The sequence below is a fragment of the Tripterygium wilfordii genome, chromosome 14 (assembly GCF_013401445.1).
Source record: "Tripterygium wilfordii isolate XIE 37 chromosome 14, ASM1340144v1, whole genome shotgun sequence".
Classification (NCBI taxonomy): Eukaryota; Viridiplantae; Streptophyta; class Magnoliopsida; order Celastrales; family Celastraceae; genus Tripterygium; species Tripterygium wilfordii.
This window is the reverse complement of record NC_052245.1, coordinates 12239917-12251983: the sequence shown is the minus strand read 5'-3', so window position 1 is coordinate 12251983 and position 12067 is coordinate 12239917. Positions and strand designations below refer to the sequence as shown.

The 12067-nt window shown below is 39.1% G+C and overlaps 1 protein-coding gene and 1 pseudogene across 2 annotated transcripts; one reads left to right on the top strand and one right to left on the bottom strand.

Annotated features, from left to right (window-relative positions):
* The first annotated feature begins 1386 nt into the window (after window positions 1-1386).
* Window positions 1387-6491, top strand: LOC120015755 (annotated as a pseudogene).
* Window positions 6492-7467: 976 nt separating this feature from the next.
* LOC120014394 (probable 1-deoxy-D-xylulose-5-phosphate synthase, chloroplastic) lies at window positions 7468-11441 on the bottom strand. 2 transcript variants are annotated; one of them, XM_038866335.1, is made up of 10 exons: window positions 11076-11441; window positions 10575-10709; window positions 10298-10462; window positions 10044-10194; window positions 9586-9857; window positions 9216-9489; window positions 8684-8991; window positions 8303-8584; window positions 7918-8202; window positions 7468-7763 (listed from the first exon to the last, which is right to left on the bottom strand). In XM_038866335.1, the coding sequence occupies exons 1-10, from the start codon at window positions 11211-11213 to the stop codon at window positions 7599-7601; spliced, it is 2175 nt and encodes a 724-aa protein (XP_038722263.1). In that variant the 5' UTR covers window positions 11214-11441; the 3' UTR covers window positions 7468-7598. The 2 variants fall into 2 exon arrangements, with proteins under 2 accessions (XP_038722263.1, XP_038722264.1); XM_038866336.1 differs by having other exon boundaries at window positions 10575-10703.
* Window positions 11442-12067: the final 626 nt, after the last annotated feature.

Below are 12067 nucleotides of genomic sequence, written 5' to 3'. Positions count from 1 at the left end.
TTGTCAATGTAGCATAAGCTAGCTAGCATATATATGATGTTCACAAATATGCATTTGGTTGAGGTGACAGCATATATGCCAAACTAAAGGGAATCCAAATTTATGACAAGATAGGCTCACATACCGACGCCCAAAAGCTTTAAACTTACTTACGTCCACTCTTTTTTTTTGTCTAAATCAAAAAGTGATTTTTCTATGGGGTCCACTGATTCGATCCCCACCGTTATCACTAGAAAGCCAATGCTTGTAAGTCTAGAATTTACGGGCTTCACATATATATATATATATATATATATAGAGAGAGAGAGAGAGAGAGAGAGAGAGAGAGAGAGAGCATCGCGCGGTAGTGTGCACGTTCAAGCAACACGGTTTAGCGATCGAGCTATGTAGGAGGACTCGACAAGGAAGGTATCATGGAGTGTGTGTTGACTATTGTGTTTGCGTATATGTGTGTTTCTTGATTATTAAATTGATTATATAATTAGTTAATTAATTAAATAATTTCTTCTAAAGTTTGATTAGTGGGTGGCTGTAATTTTTAATCTTCACGCTGTTTCGATACAGCTTGTCTAGGAACCATCCCATTATCTAGGAAAGCCATCTCTCACTTAATACTTTTGGTATATATTGTTACTGTTTTTTCTTGTTTTATTTATACGTGTCACTTGTACTAGAGGTATTAGAACTTTATTTATATACTCGGTTGTATTATATTATACTAATTCGATAGAGATGCTACAACGACTTTACGTATATATTATTCGGTTGTGTTATCTTACATCAATTCGATGTGAAAATTTAGTCTTTACAGAATCAATACATGATTAAATTATAGGGAAAAAAAAACAAAATATGGGTATAAAGATGCAACTGCATTTCTTGTACAGAATTTCTTGAGGAGAATTTCAGCATCCAGTCCAGTAGCAAGAATTGGTCAGATCTGGTGGCAGCAATTTGTTCATAAAAAACATACATATATACGTGTATGTGTATATATATATATATACACACATAACATAATTAATCACAAGAAACTAACTAAATCTAATGGGCTTTAATTTGACCAAGTTCATCATAGTGCATGGAAACAATCAATTAATGTGTATATATATATATGGAGTTAGTAGTAAGAACATATATATATGTGAAAGAAATGTCAACGAAGAAACCCCCCATTCAAATATAATTAATACTTGGTTTGTCACTGATTAGGTGGTTAATTAGACATAATTAGACAAAACACATCCAGTGCAGGTATAGCCTTTTAGAGACACATTATACTTAAATAATCAAATCCGACATCTACAGGACTTGGTCAAAAATATATGGTCCCCCCCCTTTTTTTTGATAAGGCATCACTACCTCTCTCTATATCTAGGACATAGCCAATTAGCTCACATATCACAACCACACACAGTTAACATCTACCCAGCGATTGATCTTGAGCAAGAGAGAGAGAGAATGATGAGAAGCAGATCTAGCTTGTTGTTGATCAGTAGTATTTTGTTAACGTACGGATTTGTGGGAGTATGCTATGGAGGGGAATTGAGGAAGAAGTTTTACAAAGAGAGTTGTCCAGCTGCAGAGGATATTGTCAAGAATGTCACTTGGACACGAGTAGCTAGCAATGTTACTTTGCCTGCAAAGTTGCTCAGGATGCATTTCCATGATTGTTTTGTTAGGGTACGTGTGTGTGTGTATATATATATATATATATTTATTTATTCATTTTTGGTAAGTAAGCGGGATAAGGGATTGGAACTTGGGCTCGCACCAAGTGGAGTATATGCCTTAATTTGCTGATTAAGTAATCGGATTGTTGTTTTTAGGGTTGCGACGGCTCGGTTTTGATAGACTCTACATCGAATAACCAAGCAGAGAAGGCAGCTGTGCCAAACCTGTCTTTAGGTGGATTTGATGTGATAGAGGAAGCCAAGACACAGCTTGAGAAAACTTGTCCTGGAGTTGTTTCTTGTGCTGATATTCTTGCTTTAGCTGCTAGAGACGCTGTTTCTTTCCAAGTAAGTACCCTACCTAGCTACTTTACCATCACAATAAAGTATAAAAAAATCATACTGTATTTGTTCTCTAATTATAATGCTATATTTTGCATATATATATATATATATATGTATGTATATATAGTTCAATACGTCGTTGTGGGAGGTGCTAACTGGAAGAAGAGACGGAACGATCTCGCGACAATCGGAGGCGCAGGCGAACATCCCTACTCCCTTCTTCAACTTCGCCACACTCAAAAAATCTTTCGCCAGCAAAGGCTTAACAGTTCATGATCTTGTTGTTCTTTCAGGTATATATATGGAACTACGGTTGCTAAACTAAATTTCTCATCTTTTTGTGCTTTTATATCGAATTCGGCTTTCATATGTGAAACACCTGGGCCACAGCCCACAGAATGCCAAACAATTAAAGGCCCAAAACTGGTGTTAGACATATAAAAGCCCATATCTATTGTGAGATGCATTAGGCCCACCCAAAACACAAAGCATATCTTTTTTTAAGTAACCGAGAACGACATACAAGTTTGCCCTTTGTACATCTAATACGACATAAATTTTCTATCTGACGAATGCAAAACATATCATTTTCAAGTGTGACTCAAGTTTTAACCAAATTAAATACATGTATTAATTGGAGCAGGTGGACATACAATAGGGGTTGGACATTGCAATTTCTTCAGCAACAGATTGTACAACTTCACAGGAAAAGGTGATCAAGATCCATCACTAGACCCAACCTATGCTGCTACATTGAAAAGCCAGTGCAAAACCCTAACAGACAACACAACTTTCGTGCCGATGGACCCTGGGACCCCACTATCTTTTGACGCCAATTATTACAAAATCGTGAAGCTTAATCAAGGCCTTTTTCAGTCTGATGCTGCACTCCTAACCAACAAGGGTGCTAGCAACATCGTCGATGAGTTGACCAACTCGAACAAATTCTTCACTGAATTCGCTCAATCGATGAAGAGGATGGGCGCGATTGAGGTTCTTACAGGGTCCGCGGGAGAGATTAGGAAGAAGTGTAATGTGGTTAATTAACTGTTGATGCAAGAGAGATTTCAATTAGTTTGATTTTGAGTGTGCTAATTAGTGATAATGTACGTGAAAAAACATGTTTTGATTCTTATTGTTGATGTACGGTCTTTGTGAGTTGTGAGTTTCCGGTTCATTAAAATTGAAGTTGAATAAAGTTTAATTCTTTCATTAATTTAGTTTCCTATATATGCTTTCACAATCAAAATTTCACAATGAGACCTATTAATTATTATTGAAGAATAATATTGAGATTAGCTATATATGATGGATTTTTTTCCCTCTTTCAAGTGATGCGAGTCTACAGGCAGTCTCAGAAACATGATTCACAAACTAGGCCCAAGGCCCGAGGCCCAGGGCCCGCTTTAGGTACTACAGCTCAACTTCCTACATTTTTTGACCATAGCAAGTGCATACACATGGGCCTTCCGCCCACGATAGTCGATGTGGGTCACTTCATTACTTTATTTGCTTCCCTCATCTCACCCTCATCATTTGTTCTGACCTCGACCTCAAATCTCAAATCTCAAATCTAACCAATAATAACTCAACCTTTGACTCTAAGTCTGCCCAATCATATATTTCGAAGCTTATCCCGAGACTTGCACCCGTCCAACTCAGGGGACAAGGCGTAATTACGGACTTATTTCACACTAGCCAATCAGGTCATGCCTCTTTTCTGACAGGCAAATCATCTCTCTCCATATCACCCTTGTAACTCCCCCTCACATGGCATTACATCATTCACTCTGCTTCAAATAAACTACAAATAGTTTGCCTTATTCCTGGAAGAGTTAAGTCCGATACTATGACAAAATACCCATAAGCTTTCATTGCAAGAGCCCTCACTAAAACAATCACTTCACAGGGATTCGTCATCCAACCTTCCTCACTAAACACTATCCTCACAGTGTCTCCAGCCGCGACAAGATTTCTCACGTGCATTCACGGTATATTTTTTTGGCTTTCTGCCCTACTTATTTGACCATTGGAGTCGTTTAGACCAACAACCCTGATGTCAAAGAATTTTCGATTATCTTTGTTTACGTGTTTTGTAAGTCGTTGGTGGCATATCTTGACTTTTTCTTCAATTGTTGATTGCCACCTACAACTCCTCGATCAAGTGGATTTAATTTGCAATGAACCAAAGTTTTGAGTTAACAAAGAGACGTCTTAATGGTTGAAAACTTGACATGCATGCAAAGTCAAATCAATTAGTACCTTAATTAAGCAAAAGTGATTGAATTAATTTATAAGATCAGAGGATCAATCACATCGTGGCAGCCACATTGTTTCTTGTGATCTTTTTGCTTCAAAACGCAGCGAGTGTTCAATGAACAGAATAATAATCAATAATGCATATTAACCTTTAAGTTTTGTAGTTGACTTACACCCAATCATTCTTTAATCATCATGAAGACAACTTCATATATGTATTCTTTCCTATATAAAGGGTCTTGCATGCTACTTCTATTCTCATTCCATCTCTCTCTCTCTCTCTCTCTCTCTAATTCCCTACAAGATGAGGCAGGCTAGGTTTAGTACTAGAACTCTTTATGCTTCTCTTCTGGTGCTACTGCTCACTGTTTCTGTGGTAGCTCAGGATTGGAATGGACATGGGCCTGAGCCCAGGAAAGGGAAGGGAGATCATGGGCCCAATAAGAAGGAAAATGGGCTTAAGATGATGTTCTATGAGAGGTGCTCTCATGTTGAGACAATTGTGAGGGACATTACATGGAGTAAAGTTGCTGATGACTCTACCTTGGCTGCTAAACTGTTAAGGCTGCATTATCATGACTGTTTTGTCAGGGTAAGTATATATATATATATCATCATATTTACTCATATATATAGACCTGCTCCCATAACACACGCCCGTAACTTACAAAGTTATGAGCGGCATTTTTTCACTCGTTGTTGTGGACCCAAAACAATAGGCCCCATGGCAAAATCAAAAGTCAAATTTTTGACTTAGTGAAAAACCGACGTTCGTATTACGGGCATCCGTAGGAGGTAAGCATTTGTCTATATCAATATTACAAATCAGTATTATCCACTTTGTACCAAAGACCCGCACGACTTTGTTCTTCTTGGGCATTCGTTATTGGTTATTAGGTCAAGAAAACGCGTTGATTGTGTGAGAATGACGGAACCTTTACTTACATGTCACTCGGTTGAGTTATACCAATATGATGTGAGATAATGTTAACAGTGTATGTGTTGAATTTTTTTAATTTAATGTAGGGGTGTGATGCATCAATATTGTTGGATTCAAGTGCTGGCACCGCTGAGAAGAATGCCACACCAAACCTTTCTCTAGGAGGATACGAAGTAATCGATGAGATTAAAGCGGAATTAGAACAATATTGTCCTGAAACGGTGTCGTGTGCTGATATCGTTGCGTTGGCTGCAAGAGATGCTGTTTCTTACCAAGTAGGATCAATACATATTCAACTACATTGTTAAATGTTAATCTAATCACATAATTATCAACGTTCATGTCGATTAATTCATACATCTATATCTATATATATATATATATATATATATGCAGTTTAGAAGGTCAATGTGGCCTGTTTTCACTGGAAGAAGAGATGGAAGAGTTTCAGTAGCATCAGAAGCTCTACAAGGCTTGCCACCTGCATCAGGAAATTTCACCACTCTCAAGAAACTATTTGCAAGTAACGGACTAGATGTCGTTGATCTAGTCACCTTGTCAGGTAAGCGAGTAAGCATTGTCAAGAATAATATCTCACATCAAATCGGCATAACCCAATAATTAGTAGATTCACGTGGATCTGTGTGATCCAGACCGGACAATATCGTTGATGTGTTTGGGGCTTAGATTTCCAATGAGTGTCATAGACTCATAGTTTCAAATCATAAATATTGGTAAAATGTTTGAAATTGAATATGCAGGGGCACATACAATTGGAGTGGCACATTGTGGACCGTTTTCAAGAAGAGTATTCAACTTCACCGGAAAAGGCGATACAGATCCTTCGCTCGATCCAGAATACGCGAGTTTCCTGAAATCAAAATGCTCCAATCCTAATCCAAATACCACAGTAGATATGGATCCTGGAAGTTCATCTTCCTTCGACAGCCATTACTACAGGACTCTATACCAGAAACAAGGCCTGTTTACGTCCGATGCAGCATTACTAACCGATCCACAATCTGCTCTGATTGCAGAAACTTTCCAAAATCTAGAAGTGTTCTTCGCTAGCTTTGCAAGATCAATGGTCAACATGGGAGCCATTGGAGTTCTTACTGGACAAAATGGAGAGATTAGGACGAATTGTCGCGCTGTTAATTAATCAATGAATGTGTCCGCTACTTCACTTATTTTCATCATCTGTTTTACAAATGTGTTCTTAACAATGTAATTCTAATCCTTCGCAAGCAAAAATATATGCTGAAGTTATATCATGTGATTTAGAAGTAACACACAAGTGCTTAGATGTAGCCTAGTGAATCATTATATAATGGGTACCATCTCACACCACTATTAGGCCCTTTTTGTATAGGTGTATGGGCTCATCACATGTGATATCAGAGCGAAAACCCATCTTTGTGTATGTGAGTGTGTGTTGGTCCGTCATATTATGGGTCAGGCTACGTAAAGGGCTATCTACCCCCATGATAATGACCTCCAAATAAAAGATCTAGCAGAGTGAAACTCTCAAGTAGAGTGCATCCGACGGGGGTGTCGGTACAGAAAGGTAATGATTTGTCACGCATCCCACATTGCACCACCAAGAGGGTCCATATAAGGATTGAATCAACACAAATAAAAAAGTAGTGATTTATCACGCATCCCACGTCACATCATATAAGACAGAGGGTCCATATAAGGATTGAATCCACACAAACAAAAAAGTGTGAAACCCGTGATGATTTATCACGCATCCCACATCCCACATCATATAAGACAGGACAGATGGAGCGGAACTGAAGGTTTCACGTACAAAGCATGTAAGAAGATTAGTATTTATTGTTATTGGACCTAATGTCAAGTGATGTGACAATTAATTGATATGATTCATGTGTGCAAGTCTCCCATCTTAATTCCTTGACAAGAACCTTGATAACTCCATAATCTCTCACCACTAGTGACTAGTCAGGTCCAATAAGAGACAAATTCGAATCTTAATTCCTTCACAACAACCTGATAAGTGATAAGTCTATATAACATGATCTCTCCCCCACTAGTGACTAGTTAGGTCCAATAAGAGACAAGTTTCAATGGTGTCGGCAATCAATGCCGTGTACACTTTAGATAAAGTGAAACTGTGAAACCAGATGTCTTATATGCTTTGTACATGAAACATTAAGTGGCAAATTAGTGCATTTTGGTTGCTCAGAATTCATAAGCTTTACGGATCTATATATATTTCTAGTGCTGTTGGATATGAAAGAGAGAAGAAATTTTATTACAGTATATTGATGCTACTTCATGAGATGGTTGGTATATGAACAATTTTTTACACTAATCAAAGACAAAAATTGTAAGAGATTTAGATTGTCAAGAGAATGTCAAACACTGTGGCTCAATGACATGATTGCAAGAGCCTCCCTTGTTTGTCCAAGTATGTTAAACACTGTGGCTGCAACGTGGGATGGTGTGAGACCTGCTTCGGCAAACTGGTAAGCTGGCGATCCATGGTCGATATATCTGTCAGGTAGAACAAGTGGTCTCCACTGCAACACGGATTTAAAACCGAAAACTAGGGTTAATAGACACCGTCTAACGACTATGATTAGACTATGGAAGAAAAGGTTGAAGAATAAAAAAGCTCAGAGTAATTAAGATTGTGCTATGAATACTATATGAAGATGAATTACAATCATATACCTTTAATTTGCCATCGAGAAGACCATCAAGAGCCATGAACTGAGCAACATGAGATCCAAAGCCACCAATTGAACCTTCTTCTATTGTAATCAAGACTTCATGTGATTTTGCTAGGCTGCGAATAAGGGCGCAGTCCAATGGCTTGCAGAATCGAGCATCTGCAACAGTTAACTTCAAGCCATGAGGTTCAACCAGAGAGGCAGCGGCTAAACAGCTCTGAACTGCTGTCCCGTAACCCAATAGTGCCACTCTCTCCCCTTCAATCAATATCCTTCCCTTCCCAACCTGTACAAAATTATAAAATAGGTCATTCAGATGTCCATAGAGCGAGCGAGCGAGCAAGCTGGATGAATACCTTTACACTAAAGACTACAATGAGCTTTACCTCAAGTGGAATCCCTTTATTTCCTGGGGGGAGCGGAACGCCTACCCCATTACCTCTTGGATATCGGAAACAACTAGGCCGATCATTTATGGCAGCAGCAGTAGCAACCATGTTAAAAAGCTCTGCCTCATCAGCAGGAGCCATGACAACCATATTAGGAAGGCATGCCATGAAAGTGACGTCAAACGACCCACAATGTGTTGGACCATCTGCACCGACCAGTCCGGCCCTGTCCATTGCAAATCTTACAGGCAGCTTTTGTAGGTCCACATCATGTACGACCTGCAATAAGTGGAAAGAGCACGTTCTTAATAGAACATTTTCAAAGTTATATTTATGTATTCAACCGGAACAAGAGGAAGGAAAAAGCTTTTGACTTGCCTGGTCGTATGCCCTCTGCAAGAAGGATGAGTATATTGCACAAAATGGTTTGATGCCTTCACATGCCAACCCTGCAGCAAAAGTAACTGCATGCTGCTCCGCTATCCCAACATCAAAGCATCTTGTGGGGAATTGGCGAAGGAAAAGATTCAATCCTGTTCCACCACCCATTGCAGCATGGATTGCCACGATATCTTTATCAGCCTCTGCTTCAGCAATCAAAGCCTCGGCAAAATAAGTTGTGTAAGATTGTGTAGGAGCCCTGGCTTTCAACTGCTTTCCAGTAGCTGGATCAAACTTCGCTACTCCTGAAAAGGGAAACCAAGTTTCAATTTTCCTTCCTATTCCATCTTGATTGTCACGAAGTCCAATGATTTATGAACCCCAGAAACCACAATAATGATCTCCCAATAACCAATTTAAGTAGTCAATTAATTTGTTTCCTTTATCCTAGATGTCTCAGAAATAAAGTTAAAATATTTCAAGTCAGCCTTCCCCTCAATAACATAGACATTTTTGAATTTGATAGTACCATGATACTTGTCAGCAGCCCTCTCTGCATATGGATACCCACGACCTTTTTCCGTGACAACATGTATTAGGACTGGACCTGTCGTCTTTGTACTCTTCACCTCTTTGAGAACGGAAACAAGATCATCAATGTTGTGACCATCAACAGGACCAATATAATAGAGTCCAAGCTCTTCAAACAATGTAGAGCCAGAACCACTGATCATCCCTCGAGCATATTCATCAACTTTAGCTGCCAGTTCATGCATTGGTCCACCGATTTGTTTGGTAACTCCCTGCAGGAAACTCATTATCAATAAAACCAGAATCTATTCCGAACACATTCCAGGATGAGAGTGTTTGCATACAGACTTCCATGAGGCATTTCTTACCTTTGCAACCTCTCTCAGTTCTCGGAGAGGCCTGTTTGATTGCAGCCTACTGAGAGCACTGCTCAAAGCTCCTACTGGTGGAATGGGCCCATCAAGATTAGCTGTGGGCAAAGAAACCTGCTTGTTGTCATTAAGGATGACAATCATATCAGTATCCAGGTACCCTGCATTATTCATGGCTTCATAAGCTTGTCCCGCAGTCATGGCACCATCACCTATTACTGCAATAACATTGTTCTTTCTACCTTTTAAATCCCTTCCCACAGCCATCCCTGATCAACAAAAAATCACTGTCATAAGAATCTTATGCACACAAGGAAACTCATGAACAATTAAGCCAAACCTAATTTAATGCAGTTCCCAACAAAGGCTTTCATGTAGAAAAGAACCAACAGAGTGACCATGTTGTAAACTCATATGCTGAACTACTGTCTTGGAAAGGAGCAGATTCCTATTACCTAAACCGGCAGAGATGCTAGTGGAGCTGTGACCAGCACCAAAGCTATCATATTCACTCTCTGAGCGCTTCGTGAATCCGGACAATCCATTTGTCTGTCTTATTGTGCTCATCTTATCCCTTCTCCCAGTAAGGATTTTGTGGGGGTACGTCTGCAATAAGATACTAGCTAAATCACAACTAGAACAACTAAATAATCAAAAATTATATTTCCATAAGCTACAACAAATGAAAATTCGAAGATTGCATCAGAACCTGATGGCCAACATCCCATAGTATCTTGTCTTTAGGACAATTGAACACATAATGAAGTGCAACAGTGAGCTCCACGACACCAAGGCTCGAGCCTAAATGACCACCAGTTTTGGAGACATTAAATATGACATCGGACCGCAGCTCATCTGCAAGTTGTTGCAGCTCCTATAGCGATAATTATTCTCCATATGAGGATTCATAGTTCGTTTTTACTAATCAATTATAACCAAACACACACAATCAGACACGCAGGGACAGCAGGGTTTTAGCTGAGTACCTTCATAGATAGATTCTTCATGTGAATTGGATAGTTTACAGTGTCCAAGAGAGGTGTTGGTGGTTTATGGGAGTGATACTCTCCCATTTCTGATAGTGATGCACAAACCCCTTTTGGCCTTTTCCGTGCCTGTACCTAAACAGAAGAAAGGTATCAATTTTTTACAATTTCGTTTGGCAAGGGAAACTTCACAAAAGTTGAAAAATTCCAACTCCAAATTGTGAAGAATGAAAACAATATCTTGCAGACACTTTCTCAATATAAAAAAAAAAAAACCAGTTAACGAGTTACGGGGGCTAGACATTCTATGAAATAAAAACTCAGATTTGTCATACTTGGACAAAATTAGCCTAAAGACAGCAATAGAGAAGTTCAGTTGCATGGGTGTCAATTTTCAATGTTTGGCAAAATGAACAAAACCCATTAATCTTAGCTAAGTTTAGGCACATGGGGATTCTTCCAAATATGCAAAGATTGCCAGAACAGATAGACATCTCAAACCTGATTGAGTCTGCAAAGAGACTGGAAGAACGGATCCGTTCCATATAACAAATGAGAAGATAAAGAACCAATCTTCTGAGAATCTAAAACGCCTGCCTTGTTGATATGAGCAGGGAATGAAAATGCACAGAGAGCCATTGCGGACCCACCAACAGCAGCAGCAAAGAGGCTTAAAATTGTCCCAAAATCAAAGACTTTGAGACAAAGAAAGCACAGTAAGGAATGGCAAATGCGGAGATAACGAAGAAAATAAAAAAAGCTGGTACTCTTTGTCCACCAACAATACTGCTGATAGTGGTGAAGAAGTCGAAAAGAGAGAGAGTTCGCCAGAGCAGAGCAAGGTGGCCATCATAACCTTCCATATATATACTTATATAGTCCATATATGATATATGGCACCACCAACGTAATAGACAGATTGACTCTCATTGGACCACGTCACCAGGAATCACAAACGGATAGCTTGGTGGATGGATAGGTATAGGTACTCAAATCAATATTAATTTATTTATTTAACCTTGTAACGCTATCTTAGAAAAGATAGAAATCTTTACTTTTGCCCTTTTGAGGCCATTTCAGGCCAATGAGCATGATAGATGGAACAGGTGAAGAACAGCATATAATCAGCATATAATTACGGTCATTAAGATCAAATGTGAAAGGGTGTGAAAAGATTCAAGTTTTGGGAGTCTCACTCAACAGTGCCTAACTTTGATTTTGGAGAAAAATCTCTCATTTTCAAGTAGAAAACAAATGGTCTCTCGTCCATCTCTGGACTCTGAATGAAGTTGAGGAAACGCGCTGTGAAAACACACCAACAGGAATTTGTGGACCTCATTAGTCCACGATTACAGGTACCTCTGTGCTCCGTGTAATGGGTGCGTTTTGACGTATATGAGAGACCACCACCCAAATATCACACAATCGCATATGAAATATATTTACAAATAGTTCAAGTTAGGACTTAGGACATACTCTTTGGGACTTGGCAC

Bases quoted from the DNA above. Each gene is read 5' to 3' on its own strand.
- LOC120014394 (XM_038866335.1), bottom strand. From the start codon at position 11,213: ATGGCTCTCTGTGCATTTTCATTCCCTGCTCATATCAACAAGGCAGGC. The intron at 8,992-9,215 runs GTACTATCAAAT...TTCCCTTTTCAG, and splicing joins GGCTGCTGACAAGTATCATG to GAGTAGCGAAGTTTGATCCA. The intron at 8,585-8,683 runs GCAAGTCAAAAG...CACTTATTGCAG, and splicing joins TGCAGAGGGCATACGACCAG to GTCGTACATGATGTGGACCT.